At 37.4% G+C, this 20696-nt stretch overlaps 1 protein-coding gene across 1 annotated transcript in view; it reads left to right on the forward strand.

Moving 5' to 3' along the window:
• Positions 1–20335, forward strand: part of fkbp1b (FKBP prolyl isomerase 1B) — a 34493-nt gene extending 14158 nt beyond the window's left edge. Inside the window, exons 3-4 of the mRNA XM_062550347.1 lie at positions 18763–18875; positions 19444–20335. Of these exons, the coding sequence (XP_062406331.1) occupies positions 18763–18875; positions 19444–19572 (242 nt within the window). The 3' untranslated portion in view covers positions 19573–20335. The remainder of the gene's footprint in view (positions 1–18762; positions 18876–19443) is intronic.
• Positions 20336–20696: the final 361 nt, after the last annotated feature.

The following is a 20696-nucleotide window of genomic DNA, read 5'->3' on the forward strand; positions in this document are numbered from 1 at the left end:
CACGGCAGCAATTAGAATGTTACCCCAGCTGGTCAGCCACCTGGGCACCAACTGTCAGTTTCTCTCAGGCTTTACAATCTCTCTGAAGACTACATATTCTGTTCCCCTGTATCCTCTGCGCACAACAGTATCAAAATAAGTCCTCCTTATTCCATTCAACTTTATATCCATTCATCTTCTTCAAACCATTCACTCATCCACCCATTCTAAACAGTCTGCCTATCAACATCAATTAGACGCTCTACATTCAACTTTTAAACAATCTACTCTGTCTCAGGCTGGCTCTCTTAAGACTAGCCAGTTAAATTGATTACACCTGTATCTGTATCCACTACTCTCAGTAGAGAGCTGTGTCTCTCCATTCTACAAGAATATAAGGCACATTCCATCCAACATTCTATTCATTCATCTTCTTCAGACCATTCACTCATCCACCCATTAAACTGTCTATCAACATCTATTAAACAATCTGTCTATCAACATCCATTAAACTCTCTGTCTATCAACATTAATTAGACTATCTACATTCAACTTTTTAATTATTTACTCTGTCTCAGGCTTTAAGAGTACTCTGGCTCTCTTAAGACTAGCCAGTTAAATTGATTACACCTGTGTCAACTACTCTCAGAGAGCTGTATCAGTGTCTCTCTTAACAAGAATATAAGGCACATTCCATCCAACCTTCTATCCATTCATCTTCTTCAGACCATTCACTCATCCACCCATTAAACTGTCAATCAATATCTATTAAACAATCTGCCTATCAACATCCATTAAACATTCTGTCTATCAACATTAATTAGACTATCTACATACAACTTTTAAAGTATTTACTGTGGGTCCCTCTCAAGCAGCGTTTATATGTCCTCCCTCGCTCCTCGATCCTCAATGATCTACATAAAGAAAGATAGAAGAAGGGCTAGACTATCCCATTGTTGCCGCTCCATCATTCTTTATGTAGATGAGTGAGGAGCGAGAGAGGACGCGTAAACGCTATATGAGAGGCACCTTCTGTCTCAGGCTTTAAGCATACAATCTCATTAAGACTACAAATCCTGTTTCACTACGTCCTCTGTCCACTGTTTCAAAATAAAAGTCCTCACTGCAATAATACACTATTAAATCATTTAACCATTGAAACTACTCAACTATTGAACTGTTCAACCATTCCAACTGTCAGTTATCATCCACTATGCCTCCAGTCAACTACATGAAACCTCCATGTACCTAGCAACCAACATAGCAACCATTAAAATTAAGTGTTTATGACCGTTTCCATAGCAACCAACATGATTATACTGCAGTAACTTCTTGTTTCCTGATAGTGACCACCATGGATACCCTAGCAACAAATGTTTCAAAATAAAAGTCCTCACTAGCAAGTTAGCTAGTTAGCATTGTTAGCATAGTTAGCATTTTTAGTATAACTGCAAAAAATCATCAACTAAGTTAGCTAATCAACCTGGTTAGCATTGTTAGCAAATTTAGCATTGTTAGCATAGTTAGCATTTTTAGCATTACTGTTAGAAATCATCGGTTAAGTTAGCTAATCAACCTGGTTAGCATTGTTAGTAAAGTTAGCATTGCTAGCATAATAAGCATTTTTAGCGTAACTGCTAGAAATCATTAGCTAAGTTAGCTAATCAACATTTTAACATGAATAGAAATCATTAGTTAAGTTAGAACTGAAACGTTTCATCTTTAAAACGTCTACCTTCACACTATCAACTCTCTGTAAACTATGCAACCACCATGTTTACCCTAGCTACACCTTAGTAACCATATCTACATTATCTATCTATTTTTGCATTTTCATGCACTGGTAATTCCTTGGAATTGCATTTCTAGTTATTATTAAACTTCTTCTTCTAACGCTCGCAATTCAGCTTCAACCGTTTAACGTAGAAACTTCATTCAAACTTTGTTGCGTAGGTCTTGCTTATGCCATATGTGCTTTATATTTTTCAACTTTGTAACTTTTATACTTTTTAAACTATTAGTTAAAAACTATCACCATTTCCCCCATAGACTTAACATTGCTCATTATGACATCACGGCAGCAATTAGAATGTTACCCCAGCTGGTCAGCCACCTGGGCACCAACTGTCAGTTTCTCTCAGGCTCCTCTCTGAAGACTACATATTCTGTTCCCCTGTATCCTCTGCGCACAACAGTATCAAAATAAGTCCTCCTAATTCCATCCAACTTTATATCCATTCATCTTCTTCAAACCATTCACTCATCCACCCATTCTAAACAGTCTGCCTATCAACAACATCAATTAGACGCTCTACATTGAACTTTTAAACAATCTACTCTGTCTCAGGCTGGCTCTCTTAAGACTAGCCAGTTAAATTGATTACACCTGTATCTGTATCCACTACTCTCAGTAGAGAGCTGTGTCTCTCCATTCTACAAGAATATAAGGCACATTCCATCCAACATTCTATCCATTCATCTTCTTCAGACCATTCACTCATCCACCCATTAAACTGTCTATCAACATCTATTAAACAATCTGTCTATCAACATCCATTAAACTTTAAATTAAACATTAATTAGACTATCTACATTCAACTTTTAAATTATTTACTCTGTCTCAGGCTTTAAGAGTACTCTGGCACTCTTAAGACTAGCCAGTTAAATTGATTACACCTGTGTCAACTACTCTCAGAGAGCTGTATCAGTGTCTCTCTTAACAAGAATATAAGGCACATTCCATCCAACCTTCTATCCACTCATCTTCTTCAGACCATTCACTCATCCACCCATTAAACTGTCAATCAATATCTATTAAACAATCTGCCTATCAACATCCATTAAACATTCTGTCTATCAACATTAATTAGACTATCTACATACAACTTTTAAAGTATTTACTGTGGGTCCCTCTCAAGCAGCGTTTATATGTCCTCCCTCGCTCCTCGATCCTCAATGATCTACATAAAGAAAGATAGAAGAAGGGCTAGACTATCCCATTGTTGCCGCTCCATCATTCTTTATGTAGATCAGTGAGGAGCGAGAGAGGACGCGTAAACGCTATGAGAGGCACCTTCTGTCTCAGGCTTTAAGCATACAATCTCATTAAGACTACAGATCCTGTTTCACTACTTCCTCTGTCTACAACTGTTTCAAAATAAAGGTCCTCACTGCAATTATACACTATTAAATCATTTAACCATTGAAACTACTCAACTATTGAAATGTTCAACCATTCCAACTGTCAGTTATCATCAACTATGCCTCCAGTCAACTACATGAAACCTCCATGTACCTAGCAACCAACATAGCAACCATTAAAATTAAGTGTTTATAACCGTTTCCATAGCAACCAACATGATTATACTGCAGTAACTTCTTGTTTCCTGATAGTGGCCACCATGGATACCCTAGCAACAAATGTTTCAAAATAAAAGTCCTCACTAGCAAGTTAGCTAGTTAGCATAGTTAACATTGTTAACATAGTTAGCATTTTTAGCATAACTGCAAAAAATCATCAACTAAGTTAGCTAATCAACCTGGTTAGCATTGTCAGCAAATTTAGCATTGTTAGCATAGTTAGCATTTTTAACATTACTGCTAGAAATCATCGATAAGTTAGCTAATCAACCTGGTTAGCATTGTTAGTAAAGTTAGCATTGCTAGCATAATTAGCATTTTTAGCTTAACTGCTAGAAATCATTAGCTAAGTTAGCTAATCAACATTTTAACATGAATAGAAATCATTAGTTAAGTTAGAACTGGAATGTTTCATCTTTAAACTGTCTACCTTCACACTATCAACTCTCTGTAAACTATGCAACCACCATGTTTACCCTAGCTACACCTTAGTAACCATATCTACATTATCTATCTTTTTTAGCATTTTCATGCACTGGTAATTCCTTGGAATTGCATTTCTAGTTACAGTGCATGAAAATGCACTGTACTGTTCTTCCTCGGTCTTCTTCTTCTTCTTATTCTTCTTCTAACGCACGCTATTCAGCTTCAACCGCTTAACGTAGAAACTCCATTCAAATTTTGTCGCATAGGTCTTACTTACGCGATGTGGGCTTTGTATTTTTCAACTTTGTAACTTTTATACTTTTTAAACTATTAGTTAAAAACTATTACAATTTCCCCCATAGACTTAACATTGCTCATTATGACATCACGGCAGCAATTAGAATCTTACGCCAGGTGGCCGGCCACCTGGGCACCAACTGTCAGTTTCTCTGGCTTTAAGCATACAGTCTCTCAGAAGACTACATATCCTGTTAACTGTTCCTCTGTCCACAACTGTTTCAAAATAAAAGTCCTCACTGCAATAATACACTATTAAATCATTTAACCATTGAAACTACTCAACTATTGAACTGTTCAACCATTCCAACTGTCAGTTATCATCCACTATGCCTCCAGTCAACTACATGAAACCTCCATGTACCTAGCAACCAACATAGCAACCATTAAAATTAAGTGTTTATGACCGTTTCCATAGCAACCAACATGATTATACTGCAGTAACTTCTTGTTTCTTGATAGTGGCCACCATGGATACCCTAGCAACAAATGTTTCAAAATAAAAGTACTCACTAGCAAGTTAGCTAGTTAGCATGGTTAGCATTGTTAGCATAGGTAGCATTTTTAGCATAACTGCAAAAAATCATCAACTAAGTTAGCTAATCAACCTGGTTAGCATTATTAGCAAATTTAGCATTGTTAGCATAGTTAGCATTTTTAGCATTACTGCTAGAAATCATCCGTTAAGTTAGCTGATCAACCTGGTTAGCATTGTTAATAAAGTTAGCATTGCTAGCATAATTAGCATTTTTAGCGTAACTGCTAGAAATCATTACCTAAGTTAGCTAATCAACATTTTAACATGAATAGAAATCATTAGTTAAGTTAGAGCTGGAATGTTTCATCTTTAAACTGTCTACCTTCACACTATCAACTCTCTATAAACTATGCAACCACCATGTTTACCCTAGCTACACCTTAGTAACCATATCTACATTATCTATCTATTTTTCCATTTTCATGCACTGGTAATTCCTTGGAATTGCATTTCTAGTTATTATTCCACTACTTCTTCTAACGCTCGCAATTCAGCTTGAACTGTTTAACGTAGAAACTTGATTCAAACTTTGCTACGTAGGTCTTACTAAGGAGACCTGTGCAATATATTTTTAAACTTTGTAACTTTTATACTTTTTAAACTGTAAATTAAAAACTATTAAACATTTCCCCATAGACTTAACATTGCTCATTATGACATCACGGCAGCAATTAGAATGTTACGCCAGGTGGCCAGTCCAGGTGCAGCAGCTCTCTCTCTCTCTCTCTCAGGCTACATACACTGGCTCTCTTAAGACTAGCCAGTTAAATTGATTACACCTGTATCTGTATCCACTACTCTCAGTAGAGAGCTGTGTCTCTCCAGTCTACAAGAATACAATGTATAAGGCACATTCCATCCAACTTTCTATCCATTCATCTTCTTCAGACCATTCACTCATCCACCCATTAAACTGTCTATCAACATCTATTAAACAATCTGCCTATCAACATCCATTAAACTCTCTGTCTATCTACATTCAACTTTTAAATGATTTACTCTGTCTCAGGCTTTAAGCACACTATGGTTCTCTTAAGACTAACCAGTTAAATTGATTACACCTGTATCAACTACTCTCAGAGAGCTGTATCAGTGTCTCTCTTAACAAGAATATAAGGCACATTCCATCCAACCTTCTATCCATTCATCTTCTTCAGACCATTCACTCATCCACCCATTAAACTGTCAATCAATATCTATTAAACAATCTGCCTATCAACATCCATTAAACATTCTGTCTATCAACATTAATTAGACTATCTACATACAAGTATTTACTGTGGGTGCCTCTCAAGCAGCGTTTATATGTCCTCACTCGCTCCTCGGGCCTCGATCCTCAATGATCTACATAAAGAAAGATAGAAGGGCTAGACTATCCCATTGTTGCCGCTCCATCATTCTTTATGTAGATCAGTGAATTGTCAATTGTTTCCTCTGTCCACAACTGTTTCAAAATAAAAGTCCTCACTGCAATAATACACCATTAAATCATTTAACCATTGAAACTACTCAACTATTGAACTGTTCAACCATTCCAACTGTCAGTTATCATCCACTATGCCTCCAGTCAACTACATGAAACCTCCATGTACCTAGCAACCAACATAGCAACCATTAAAATTAAGTGTTTATGACCGTTTCCATAGCAACCAACATGATTATACTGCAGTAACTTCTTGTTTCCTGATAGTGGCCACCATGGATACCCTAGCAACAAATGTTTCAAAATAAAAGTCCTCATTAGCAAGTTAGCTAGTTAGCATAGTTAGCATTTTTAGCATAACTGCAAAAAATCATCAACTAAGTTAGCTTATCAACCTGGTTAGCATTGTTAGCATATTTAGCATAGTTAGCATTTTTAGCATTACTGCTAGAAATCATCGGTTAAGTTAGCTAATCAACCTGGTTAGCATTGTTAGTAAAGTTAGCATTGCTAGCATAATTAGCATTTTTAGCGTAACTGCTAGAAATCATTAGCTAAGTTAGCTAATCAACATTTTAACATGAATAGAAATCATTAATTAAGTTAGAACTGGAATGTTTCATCTTTAAACTGTCTACCTTCACACTATCAACTCTCTGTAAACTATGCAACCACCATGTTTACCCTAGCTACACCTTAGTAGCCATATCTACATTATCGATCTATTTTTGCATTTTCATGCACTGGTAATTCCTTGGAATTGCATTTCTAGTTATTATTATAGTGCATGAAAATGCACTATATTGTTCTTCCTAGGTTTCTTATTATTATAATTCTTTTTCTTCTAACGCTCGCAATTCAGCTTGAACCGTTTAACGTAGAAACTTGATTCAAACTTTGCTACGTAGGTCTTACTAAGGAGACCTGTGCAATATATTTTTCAACTTTGTAACTTTTATACTTTTTAAACTGTAAATTAAAAACTATTAAACATTTCCCCATAGACTTAACATTGCTCATTATGACATCACGGCAGCAATTAGAATGTTACGCCAGGTGGCCAGTCCAGGTGCAGCAGCTCTCTCTCTCTCTCAGGCTACATACACAGGCTCTCTTAAGACTAGCCAGTTAAATTGATTACACCTGTATCTGTATCCACTACTCTCAGTAGAGAGCTGTGTCTCTCCAGTCTACAAGAATATAAGGCACATTCCATCCACCTTTCTATCCATTCATCTTCTTCAGACCATTCACTCATCCACCCATTAAACTGTCTATCAACATCTATTAAACAATCTGCCTATCAACATCCATTAAACTCTCTGTCTATCAACATTAATTAGACTATCTACATTCAACTTTTAAATGATTTACTCTGTCTCAGGCTTTAAGAACACTCTCTCTTAAGACTAGCCAGTTAAATTGATTACACCTGTATCAACTACTCTCAGAGAGCTGTATCAGTGTCTCTCTTAACAAGAATATAAGGCACATTCCATCCAACCTTCTATCCATTCATCTTCTTCAGACCATTCACTCATCCACCCATTAAACTGTCAATCAATATCTATTAAACAATCTGCCTATCAACATCCATTAAACATTCTGTCTATCAACATTAATTAGACTATCTACATACAACTTTCAAAGTATTTACTGTGGGTGCCTCTCAAGCAGCGTTTATATGTCCTCCCTCGCTCCTCGATCCTCAATGATCTACATAAAGAAAGATAGAAGGGCTAGACTATCCCATTGTTGCCGCTCCATCATTCTTTATGTAGATCAGTGAGGATCGAGGAGCGAGAGAGGACGCGTAAACGCTATATGAGAGGCACCTTCTGTCTCAGGCTTTAACCCTCTAACCGCCCAAGGCGCCGTACGGCGACAAGCAACATCACTGATTAAAACAAACGGTAGATCCGAGTAGGGTGACAAATCGCCTTTGTACTCTCCACCACTAGTTGGCAGACATCCAGAGCTTCGATTCAAGCCCAAATTCGAGTAAAAAAGTTTTCAGGAAGTGCCTGTATTACTCGCGAAAAAAAAAAAAAAAAGACGCATTTCCTGTTTATAACGCGGAAGTGAAATGCGCGATCGCTATGCACAAATTGAAGCAGAAAAACGGCAAATGTTAAAAAACAAAGTCGTGTGTTATGAAGTCTTGGGTCTGCCATTCACCTACTCTGATTCTGAAGGAGAATATCTGCCTTTTGGAGATTATGATCGGTCGTTCATTGGCAGTGACAGTCAAGATGCGTCTGTGAATGGAGGTGGGTCTTTGCGTGTGTACGTCAATGTTTAGCTGCAGGAATGTTGACCAAAGGGTTCAAATAAGCATGTTGTGCTTGGTGCCAGTGATAATCATGATGATAGTGTCTGTAATTGACATGGTACAGACAGCAGGTCTAGTAAAAATAGGGCTCTGAAGAACTACAAAGTCATCCGCGATAGGAACTGATTTGACCAGGCTACTTTATTATATAGTAACATAGGGATTGTGATAATACTAATAGTTTACTATTGTTGGTTTACATGTGGCTGTGGCCCTGTTTATTTGTTATGTCGGAGAAATTACAAAAATCAAAGTAAAACTGCTCAAATGTGTTCAACAATCAGCATTTACTGAAATGTGCATAATTTGACGCTATTGCCATCCTGTGACGTCATAATATGCAAATTAGATGAGTAAATGTACTCTCTTTATAAACTTTAGTTCATACTCAATGATTTTCACATTTACAGTAGGACTTTATCTCTGACCACTTTCAAGCCATGGCCTTTTGAATTTTTTATGCAAAAATCCAAAAAAACCTGGGCGGTTAAAGGGTTAAGCATACAATCTCATTTAGACTACAGATTCTGTTTCACTACTTCCTCTGTCCACAACTGTTTCAAAATAAAGGTCCTCACTGCAATAATACACTATTAAATCATTTAACCATTGAAACTACTCAACTATTGAACTGTTCAACCATTCCAACTGTCAGTTATCATCCACTATGCCTCCAGTCAACTACATGAAACCTCCATGTACCTAGCAACCAACATAGCAACCATTAAAATTAAGTGTTTATGACCGTTTCCATAGCAAACAACATGATTATACTACTGTAACTTCTTGTTTCCTGATAGTGGCCACCATGGATACCCTAGCAACAAATGTTTCAAAATAAAAGTCCTCACTAGCAAGTTAGCTAGTTAGCATTGTTAGCATAGTTAGCATTTTTAGCATAACTGCAAAAAATCATCAACTAAGTTAGCTAATCAACCTGGTTAGCATTGTTAGCAAATTTAGCATAGTTAGCATTTTTAGCATTACTGCTAGAAATCATCGGTTAAGTTAGCTAATCAACCTGGTTAGCATTGTAAGTAAAGTTAGCATTGCTAGCATAATTAGCATTTTTAACGTAACTGCTAGAAATCATTAGCTAAGTTAGCTAATCAACATTTTAACATGAATAGAAATCATTAGTTAAGTTAGAACTGGAATGTTTCATTTTTAAACGGTCTACCTTCACACTATCAACTCTCTGTAAACTATGCAACCACCATGTTTACCCTAGCTACACCTTAGTAACCATATCTACATTATCTATCTATTTTTGCATTTTCATGCACTGGTAATTCCTTGGAATTGCATTTCTAGTTAAACTTCTTCTTCTAACGCTCGCAATTCAGCTTCAACCGTTTAACGTAGAAACTTCATTCAAACTTTGTTGCGTAGGTCTTGCTTATGCCATATGTGCTTTGTATTTTTCAACTTTGTAACTTTTATACTTTTTAAACTATTAGTTAAAAACTATCACCATTTCCCCCATAGACTTAACATTGCTCATTATGACATCACGGCAGCAATTAGAATGTTACCCCAGCTGGTCAGCCACCTGGGCACCAACTGTCAGTTTCTCTCAGGCTCCTCTCTGAAGACTACATATTCTGTTCCCCTGTATCCTCTGCGCACAACAGTATCAAAATAAGTCCTCCTAATTCCATCCAACTTTATATCCATTCATCTTCTTCAAACCATTCACTCATCCACCCATTCTAAACAGTCTGCCTATCAACAACATCAATTAGACGCTCTACATTGAACTTTTAAACAATCTACTCTGTCTCAGGCTGGCTCTCTTAAGACTAGCCAGTTAAATTGATTACACCTGTATCTGTATCCACTACTCTCAGTAGAGAGCTGTGTCTCTCCATTCTACAAGAATATAAGGCACATTCCATCCAACATTCTATCCATTCATCTTCTTCAGACCATTCACTCATCCACCCATTAAACTGTCTATCAACATCTATTAAACAATCTGTCTATCAACATCCATTAAACTCTCTGTCTATCAACATTAATTAGACTATCTACATTCAACTTTTAAATTATTTACTGTCTCAGGCTTTAAGAGTACACGCTGGCTCTCTTAAGACTAGCCAGTTAAATTGATTACACCTGTGTCAACTACTCTCAGAGAGCTGTATCAGTGTCTCTCTTAACAAGAATATAAGGCACATTCCATCCAACCTTCTATCCATTCATCTTCTTCAGACCATTCACTCATCCACCCATTAAACTGTCAATCAATATCTATTAAACAATCTGCCTATCAACATCCATTAAACATTCTGTCTATCAACATTAATTAGACTATATACAACTTTTAAAGTATTTACTGTGGGTCCCTCTCAAGCAGTGTTTATATGTCCTCCCTCGCTCCTCGATCCTCAATGATCTACATAAAGAAAGATAGAAGAAGGGCTAGACTATCCCATTGTTGCCGCTCCATCATTCTTTATGTAGATCAGTGAGGAGCGAGAGAGGACGCGTAAACGCTATATATGAGAGGCACCTTCTGTCTCAGGCTTTAAGCATACAATCTCATTAAGACTACAGATCCTGTTTCACTACTTCCTCTGTCCACAACTGTTTCAAAATAAAGGTCCTCACTGCAATAATACACTATTAAATCATTTAACCACTGAAACTACTCAACTATTGAACTGTTCAACCATTCCAACTGTCAGTTATCATCCACTATGCCTCCAGTCAACTACATGAAACCTCCATGTACCTAGCAACCAACATAGCAACCATTAAAATTAAGTGTTTATGACCGTTTCCATAGCAACCAACATGATTATACTGCAGTAACTTCTTGTTTCCTGATAGTGGCCACCATGGATACCCTAGCAACAAATGTTTCAAAATAAAAGTCCTCACTAGCAAGTTAGCTAGTTAGCATGGTTAGCATAGTTAGCATTGTTAGCATTTTTAGCATAACTGCAAAAAATGATAAACTAAGTAAGCTAATCAACCTGGTTAGCATTGTTAGCAAATTTAGCATTGTTAGCATAGTTAGCATTTTTAGCATTACTGCTAGGAATCATCGGTTAAGTTAGCTAATCAACCTGGTTAGCATTTTTAGTAAAGTTAGCATTGCTAGCATAATAAGCATTTTTAGCGTAACTGCTAGAAATCATTAGCTAAGTTAGCTAATCAACATTTTAACATGAATAGAAATCATTAGTTAAGTTAGAACTGGAACGTTTCATCTTTAAACTGTCTACCTTCACACTATCAACTCTCTGTAAACTATGCAACCACCATGTCTACCCTAGCTACACCTTAGTAACCATATCTACATTATCTATCTATTTTTGCATTTTCATGCACTGGTAATTCCTTGGAATTGCATTTCTAGTTATTATTAGAGTGCATGAAAATGCACTCTACTGTTATGCTGTTTATTCTTATTATCGATATTATTATTCTTCTTCAGACACTTTTTGTGCGTTCAATTCAGCTTCAACCGTTCGACGTAGAAACTTCATTCAAACTGCGCTGCGTAGGTCTTACTTAGGTGACTTCAGCTATGTAATTTTCATCTTTGAGAACTTTATCGTTTAATTTATATGAATTTTTTAAAACATTTTTTCTCCCATAGACTTAACATTGGATTATGACATCACAATAAAGTCGTTAAGCAATTAGAATCTTAAGCCAGGTGTTCAAAGCCACCTGGCAGCAACTCTCTGTCTCAGGCTTTCTGGCTCTCTTAAGACTACATATCCTGTTCAACTGTTTTCTCTACCCACAACTGTTTCAAAATAAAAGTCCTCATCATTTTTGCATTTTCATGCACTCGTAATTTCCTTGGAATTACATCTCTAGTTAAACTTCTTCTTCTAACGCTCGCAATTCAGCTTCAACCGTTTAACGTAGAAACTGCATTCAAACGTTGTTGCGTAGGTCTTGCTTATGCCATGTGTGCTTTGTATTTTTCAACTTTGTAACTTTTATACTTTTTGAACTATTAAATAAAAACTATTAACAATTTCCCCATAGACTTAACATTGCTCATTATGACATCACGGCAGCAATTAGAATGTTACACCAGGTGGCCAGTCCAGGTGCAGCAGCTCTCTCACTCTCTCAGGATTTAAACACTGGCCCTCTTGAGACTACATTTTCTGTTCCCCTGTATCCTCTGCGCATAACTGTATCAACGTAAGTCTTCCTAATTCCATCCAACTTTCTATCCATTCATCTTCTTCAAACCATTCACTCATCCACCCATTCTTAACAGTCTGCCTATCAACATCAATTAGACGATCTACATTCAACTTTTAAACAATCTACTCTGTCTCAGCTTTAAGCACACACTCTCTTAAGACTAGCCAGTTAAATTGATTACACCTGTATCTGTATCCACTACTCTCAGTAGAGAGCTGTGTCTCTCCATTCTACAAGAATATAAGGCACATTCCATCCAACTTTCTATCCATTCATCTTCTTCAGACCATTCACTCATCCACCCATTAAACTGTCTATCAACATCTATTAAACAATCTGCCTATCAACATCCATTAAACTCTCTGTCTATCAACATTAATTAGACTATCTACATTCAACTTTTAAATGATTTACTCTGTCTCAGGCTTTAAAATACACTCATGGCTCTCTTAAGACCAGCCAGTTAAATTGATTACATCTGTATCAACTACTCTCAGAGAGCTGTATCAGTGTCTCTCTTAACAAGAATATAAGGCACATTCCATCCAACCTTCTATCCATTCATCTTCTTCAGACCATTCACTCATCCACCCATTAAACTGTCAATCAATATCTATTAAACAATCTGCCTATCAACATCCATTAAACTTTCTGTCTATCAACATTAATTAGACTATCTACATACAACTTTTAAAGTATTTACTGTGGGTGCCTCTCAAGCAGCGTTTATATGTCCTCCCTTGCTCCTCGATCCTCAATGATCTACATAAAGAAAGATAAAAGAAGGGCTAGACTATCCCATTGTTGCCACTCCATCATTCTTTATGTAGATCAGTGAGGAGCGAGAGAGGACGCGTAAACGCTATATGAGAGGCACCTTCTGTCTCAGGCTTTAAGCATACAAACTCATTAAGACTACAGATCCTGTTTCACTACTTCCTCTGTCCAAAACTGTTTCAAAATAAAGGTCCTCACTGCAATAATACACTATTAAATAATTTAACCATTGAAACTACTCAACTATTGAACTGTTCAACCATTCCAACTGTCAGTTATCATCCACTATGCCTCCAGTCAACTACATGAAACCTCCATGTACCTAGCAACCAACATAGCAACCATTAAAATTAAGTGTTTATGACCGTTTCCATAGCAACCAACATGATTATACTGCAGTAACTTCTTGTTTCCTGATAGTGGCCACCATGGATACCCTAGCAACAAATGTTTCAAAATAAAAGTCCTCACTAGCAAGTTAGCTAGTTAGCATGGTTAGCATAGTTAGCATTGTTAGCATAGTTAGCATTTTTAGCATTACTGCAAAAAATCATCAACTAAGTTAGCTAATCAACCTGGTTAGCATTGTTAGCATTGTTAGCATAGTTAGCATTTTTAGCATTACTGCTAGAAATCATCGGTTAAGTTAGCTAATCAACCTGGTTAGCATTGTTAGTAAAGTTAGCATTGCTAGCATAATAAGCATTTTTAGCGTAACTGCTAGAAATCATTAGCTAAGTTAGCTAATCAACATTTTAACATGAATGGAAATCATTAGTTAAGTTAGAACTGGAACGTTTCATCTTTAAACTGTCTACCTTCACACTATCAACTCTCTGTAAACTATGCAACCACCATGTTTACCCTAGCTACACCTTAGTAACCATATCTACATTATCTATCTATTTTTGCATTTTCATGCACTGGTAATTCCTTGGAATTGCATTTCTAGTTCTTCTTCTAACGCACGCAATTCAGCTTGAACCGTTTAACGTAGAAACTTCATTCAAACTGTGTTACGAAGGTCTTGCTTAGGACATCAGCGCAATGTATTTTTTAACTTTGTAACTTTTATACTTTTTAAACTATAAATTAAAAACTATTAACAATTTTCCCATAGACTTAACATTGCTCATTATGACATCACGGCAGCAATTAGAATGTTACCCCAGCTGGTCAGCCACCTGGGCACCAACTGTCAGTTTCTCTCAGGCTCCTCTCTGAAGACTACATATTCTGTTCCCCTGTATCCTCTGCGCACAACAGTATCAAAATAAGTCCTCCTAATTCCATCCAACTTTATATCCATTCATCTTCTTCAAACCATTCACTCATCCACCCATTCTAAACAGTCTGCCTATCAACAACATCAATTAGACGCTCTACATTGAACTTTTAAACAATCTACTCTGTCTCAGGCTGGCTCTCTTAAGACTAGCCAGTTAAATTGATTACACCTGTATCTGTATCCACTACTCTCAGTAGAGAGCTGTGTCTCTCCATTCTACAAGAATATAAGGCACATTCCATCCAACATTCTATCCATTCATCTTCTTCAGACCATTCACTCATCCACCCATTAAACTGTCTATCAACATCTATTAAACAATCTGTCTATCAACATCCATTAAACTCTCTGTCTATCAACATTAATTAGACTATCTACATTCAACTTTTAAATTATTTACTCTGTCTCAGGCTTTAAGAGTACACTGGCTCTCTTAAGACTAGCCAGTTAAATTGATTACACCTGTGTCAACTACTCTCAGAGAGCTGTATCAGTGTCTCTCTTAACAAGAATATAAGGCACATTCCATCCAACCTTCTATCCATTCATCTTCTTCAGACCATTCACTCATCCACCCATTAAACTGTCAATCATTATCTATTAAACAATCTGCCTATCAACATCCATTAAACATTCTGTCTATCAACATTAATTAGACTATCTACATACAACTTTTAAAGTATTTACTGTGGGTCCCTCTCAAGCAGCGTTTATATGTCCTCCCTCGCTCCTCGATCCTCAATGATCTACATAAAGAAAGATAGAAGAAGGGCTAGACTATCCCATTGTTGCCGCTCCATCATTCTTTATGTAGATCAGTGAGGAGCGAGAGAGGACGCGTAAACGCTATGAGAGGCACCTTCTGTCTCAGGCTTTAAGCATACAATCTCATTAAGACTACAGATCCTGTTTCACTACTTCCTCTGTCCACAACTGTTTCAAAATAAAGGTCCTCACTGCAATAATACACTATTAAATCATTTAACCATTGAAACTACTCAACTATTGAACTGTTCAACCATTCCAACTGTCAGTTATCATCCACTATGCCTCCAGTCAACTACATGAAACCTCCATGTACCATCCAACCAACATAGCAACCATTAAAATTAAGTGTTTATGACTGTTTCCATAGCAACCAACATGATTATACTGCAGTAACTTCTTGTTTCCTGATAGTGGCCACCATGGATACCCTAGCAACAAATGTTTCAAAATAAAAGTCCTCACTAGCAAGTTAGCTAGTTAGCATAGTTAGCATTGTTAGCATAGTTAGCATTTTTAACATAACTGCAAAAAATCATCAACTAAGTTAGCTAATCAACCTGGTTAGCATTGTTAGCAAATTTAGCATTGTTAGCATAGTTAGCATTTTTAGCATTACTGCTAGAAATCATCGGTTAAGTTAGCTAATCAACCTGGTTAGCATTGTTAGTAAAGTTAGCATTGCTAGCATAATTAGCATTTTTAGCGTAACTGCTAGAAATCATTAGCTAAGTTAGCTAATCAACATTTTAACATGAATAGAAATCATTAGTTAAGTTAGAACTGGAATTTTTCATCTTTAAACTGTCTACCTTCACACTATCAACTCTCTGTAAACTACGCAACCACCATGTTTACCCTAGCTACACCTTAGTAACCATATCTACATTATCTATCTATTTTTGCATTTTCATGCACTGGTAATTCCTTGGAATTGCATTTCTAGTTCCAATTGCAATTCAACTTCTGAATTTTGCACGAGCCCGGTGTCCTTGAGTAGTTTTGATGCTCCGACTCAGATTGAAGATGCGAAAGTGGTTGCTAAGGGGTACAAGTGCCGGCCCTATTTATTCCAAGCTTCTGAGCCCAGCATCCTTAAGTAGACTTTGCAAGTGGGCATTCGTTGATGTCCCAACCCCCCCTTCACACCATGCTCTCTCTCTCTCTCTCTCTCTCTCATTCTCTTTCCCTCACACTCTCTTTTTCTCTCCTTCTCCCTGTAGTGTTGATGGAGGCGAGAGGCGACCTAGTTAAAACCTCTAGAATAATCCGGCGAATTAGGCCAATGTTTCATGTTTCACATTCCTTTTGTTCATTTGGGTCACGGAGGCTCAGAAGCAGCCACCGATTTTGATTCTGAAAAAAAAAAAAGAAAACAGACCCGGACCGTTGTTCTCCCCTCGGCCAGGCCCGTCTGGAGTTGGACCTCTTGTTAGTACTGTCCTGTCTGCTTCCTGGTGTTTGAAGGTTTGTCAGACACGCAAGTAAATTTCCTGGACTAGTTTGAGAGGGAAATGGGAAAAGGGGAACAATAGTCTGATCGGTGTAGCCAAAGGGCATGTAAAGTTACGTCATCGGATTTGTGTGTGTGTGTGTGTGTGTGTGTGTTGTTTTCAGCAAACTCTTACTGTGTCAGTCATGTGAAAGGATGCAAGCACTTAGCAGTATTCCTGTGGTTCTCAAAAAAAAGGATTTTTTTGCAACATGTTTTAGCACATTTAAACCGGTGTGCGGGTACATCACGTGCCCATATTCAAAGAGACCAAAATAGTGCCGCTACCATGGTATCCTTCTCCCTCAGATGACTTATGTTTATGTAGTTCTGTGGATAGGCAACCAGTAGGCTAAGTGTGGATGCAGTTGTGCATAAAATGCTAATACTTTCCACATGATAGCCACCATAATGTTAGAGGAGAGATGGAGAATGTAGCTCCAAACATGAACGAGACAGACACACACCAGAGAGAGGCTAAATGTGTGTATGTGTCTTGATTCCCCTTCGTAAGTTCTACATGCACATACAGTACGTGTATCAGAAGCAAAGCATGTGGAGAAGGAGTTTACAATTACATGTGATTGTGCACACGTCAGACATGTCTCTTTGTTCAAAGTGACACAGTGCAGTTATTTTACCTTAAAATAACGCCTTTTAACTCAATATGATGCTACACAGAGAATTAAGTTTCTAACATTGCCAATTTGTGCCTGGACACTGTTATAGAGTTGTAACAATATACCATGGTTCAGTTAATGCTGTATCATTGCATTAGATTAAACAGTGAAATAGATCAGTAATTTTGTGATTGATATACCTTATAGTGTGCTGCAGGGGTTTGGAGAGAGGTGTGTATCATCGTGCTGCCTTTTCAGATTGGATACGAGATTGTGGATGTTTGTATCGCGATTTCAGTGTCAGCACCGAAGTTGCAAGATCTGCTCCAGTGAAATCCACATGAATGGATAGACAACCAATCTGAACACTTACGTGTGCTGTGCACCATCCATTAGAAGTGTTTTTCAGTGTCCGGTTTGCTCTATTGTTTCCTATGAAATTCCATTAGAATCAGTGTATCAATTTACACTGGCAGCGATTTACGTGTGAGTTACATCCGAGGTCTGTGGTTGTATGTAATGTCCGCAACACTGCTTTTAGCTCCCATTTAATGCTTAAAATACAAGTTTCGACCCTACTGGGTCTTCATCAGGCCTTAAAGCAGTGTGGCAGACATTGCATTCTTTGTATAGAAGCTAGTTGCATTTGTCCTGCACCTGCCAAAAGATGGGATGTGCGCACAACTACTTTCTTTTTGCAGTCTTTGCTGTGGCATCTTGTGAAGATGTAGGTCTAAAAGAGGAAACCAGCCATGCCTTTGAGTTCAGTTTAAATCACACAATGGGCAACCTCATCTGTGCTGTTCCTAGTGCACGGACAGTGGTCTGTTCTGCTGTTTTTGTCTTTGAATACCAATGTAAAGGCTCCTTTAGTACACAGGAAATTAGTTATAGTTTTCACTCAAAAAAAACAAACGTTTTAACTGTGTGTACCTCGCTCTTTCTCTGCAGAACTGGTAAGAAAATGAACAATGTTGCATGTAAAATGTGAAGGCCCTTAACAGTACGGTGCCCACTACACAATAACTTGATTAGCAATACAGGTTGATGTAATGAAAAACAGCTGACATCAACTATTAATTATGCTCTGAAAAGAAATAATACAAATCCAGAATAATTTTTCAATTTTATGGTTTGTGTTTATTATTTAATACCTGTAATTGTTTTTTTTCTTATCACTGGATAAAATCATTCAAATGGCTTTAATTGACTTGCAATTGTATGGCCTAAAGGAGAAGGACATGTGAAGTATTCACTCCCGTGGCAATCTGTTTTTGTATTCGCAGGTATGCTGCAGAATGGAAAGAAGTTTGACTCTTCTCGAGACAGAAACAAGCCCTTCAAGTTCAAGATCGGCCGACAGGAGGTTATCAAAGGCTGGGAGGAAGGAGTCGCGCAGGTTTATCTGTTTTTCCATTGTTTCTGCCCCTATCTCTAGTCTCTTGCCACTCAAACCACAAACAGGCTGTTGTTATGTTTTCCTTGTTTGTGTGGAAATGTCATTTTCACCTTTATTTATTTATTCATTTTTTTTACCAGCCTTACAAATGCATTCCATAGTTTAGTTCTGGATCGTTTAAAGATTGCTTATATTTGAGTACAAGAGTGAACCAAATTACATCCCTCACCCTTGATGGGCTGCGATTGTTTATGGGTCCGATCAGCTGTTTATTTCCTGTTTACAGAGTCTGTTTGTAAACACCTGGGGTGGTATGACCCAGGCCAGAGACACATGTTGGTACATGTAGATTTAGAATTATGGAGTGTGGCTATGAAACCTTTTAATTATACAAATTATGAGCTATGAATAATTTGTAGAAAACTCATGATTAGGTTGCCAAAAAGTCAGTAGAAGATTACTGAAGATTATCCAAGACTACTGTATTCTACATGCAGGATTTATTATGCTATTTGATTGACAGTTTTGTTGTTGTTGTTGTTTCACACTGATCTCCGTCCCACTGCAGATGAGCTTGGGTCAGCGAGCGAAGATCACCTGTACCCCAGACATGGCGTACGGCGCCACAGGTCACCCAGGTGTCATCCCGCCCAACGCCACCCTCATCTTTGATGTGGAGCTCCTCAAGCTCGAGTGAGGTTCTTTCGTCGTTTTTTTTTTTTTTTTCCTATTTGTTTGTTTCTGCTGTTGCAGGGTCAAGGTTGTGGGGAGGGGGTCATGAACAAGACTAAACTCGAGCCCCAGGGCCCCCTAGCCTCCCTCTCATCCTCAATCTACCCTCAACCAAAAACCACCAAGGAATCACAGACGTTGGTTTCTAGCATTTTAAAATTAGGATATTCTGCTTCATTGCCAACATCATCATAGGTGCTGCCTAAACTTTGTACACACAAATATTCTAGTTCAGCTACTTTGTTTATGATATGTTTGGCCAGCATCAATGTTTTTTTTTTTAAATGTAACAGGTTGTATTTTTAAGAAAAATATGCAAATGATCCTAATAAGGAAAAAAATTAACACCATAATCTATTTAAAGAAATCTCAATACCATATTTGAAGTGAACATAGGGTATGACAATATAAACCAATATACTGTCTTGTAGGGGGCATTAACAACCACTCTTTGCATTGCCACTTTTGATAAAAAAAAGAACTACTACGTCCTGCTGAAAGAGTATGATAATATCTCTATGTGACCTATAATATATTTTATATCTCTCTATATATATATCTATACATATATATATACTGTACATCCCACATATACTCTCACTGCAAATGCACATAGGATTGCATAATGAGTTAATGCCAGGAACAAGTCCTTTACTGTAACATGGAAAGCTTTGGCTAAATTATGTTTTATTGATCGACTCTGAATAAAGATGCCTGGAACTTTGAAACTTGTGTGCCTTGCTGTTCATTTTACATTACATTACATTTGGCTGACGCTCTTTAACAAAAGAGACCTACAACATGGTAAAAACATTTTGAAGCTTTTAAAGTAACACTAAAGCACTTTTCTTCTGTCGCACACATGCTATTTGTTTATCCAGAAAATAACAATGTCCACAGACGAGGTAGATTATTTGCATGATTTTATGAAAGTATGATGTATTGCAACATCGAAGCAAGTCAAATTTGTAGTTTCTTATGTCTCATTTCATCGAACTACAGATATGCGACCCGATCTTAGTCACATAGTGCGGTTATAGCCGATAGAGGGCCATGAAGCGAAAGCAGAAGTGCCGTTCACCCTGTTCC

This window comes from Sardina pilchardus, chromosome 12 (genome assembly GCF_963854185.1).
Source record: "Sardina pilchardus chromosome 12, fSarPil1.1, whole genome shotgun sequence".
Classification (NCBI taxonomy): Eukaryota; Metazoa; Chordata; class Actinopteri; order Clupeiformes; family Clupeidae; genus Sardina; species Sardina pilchardus.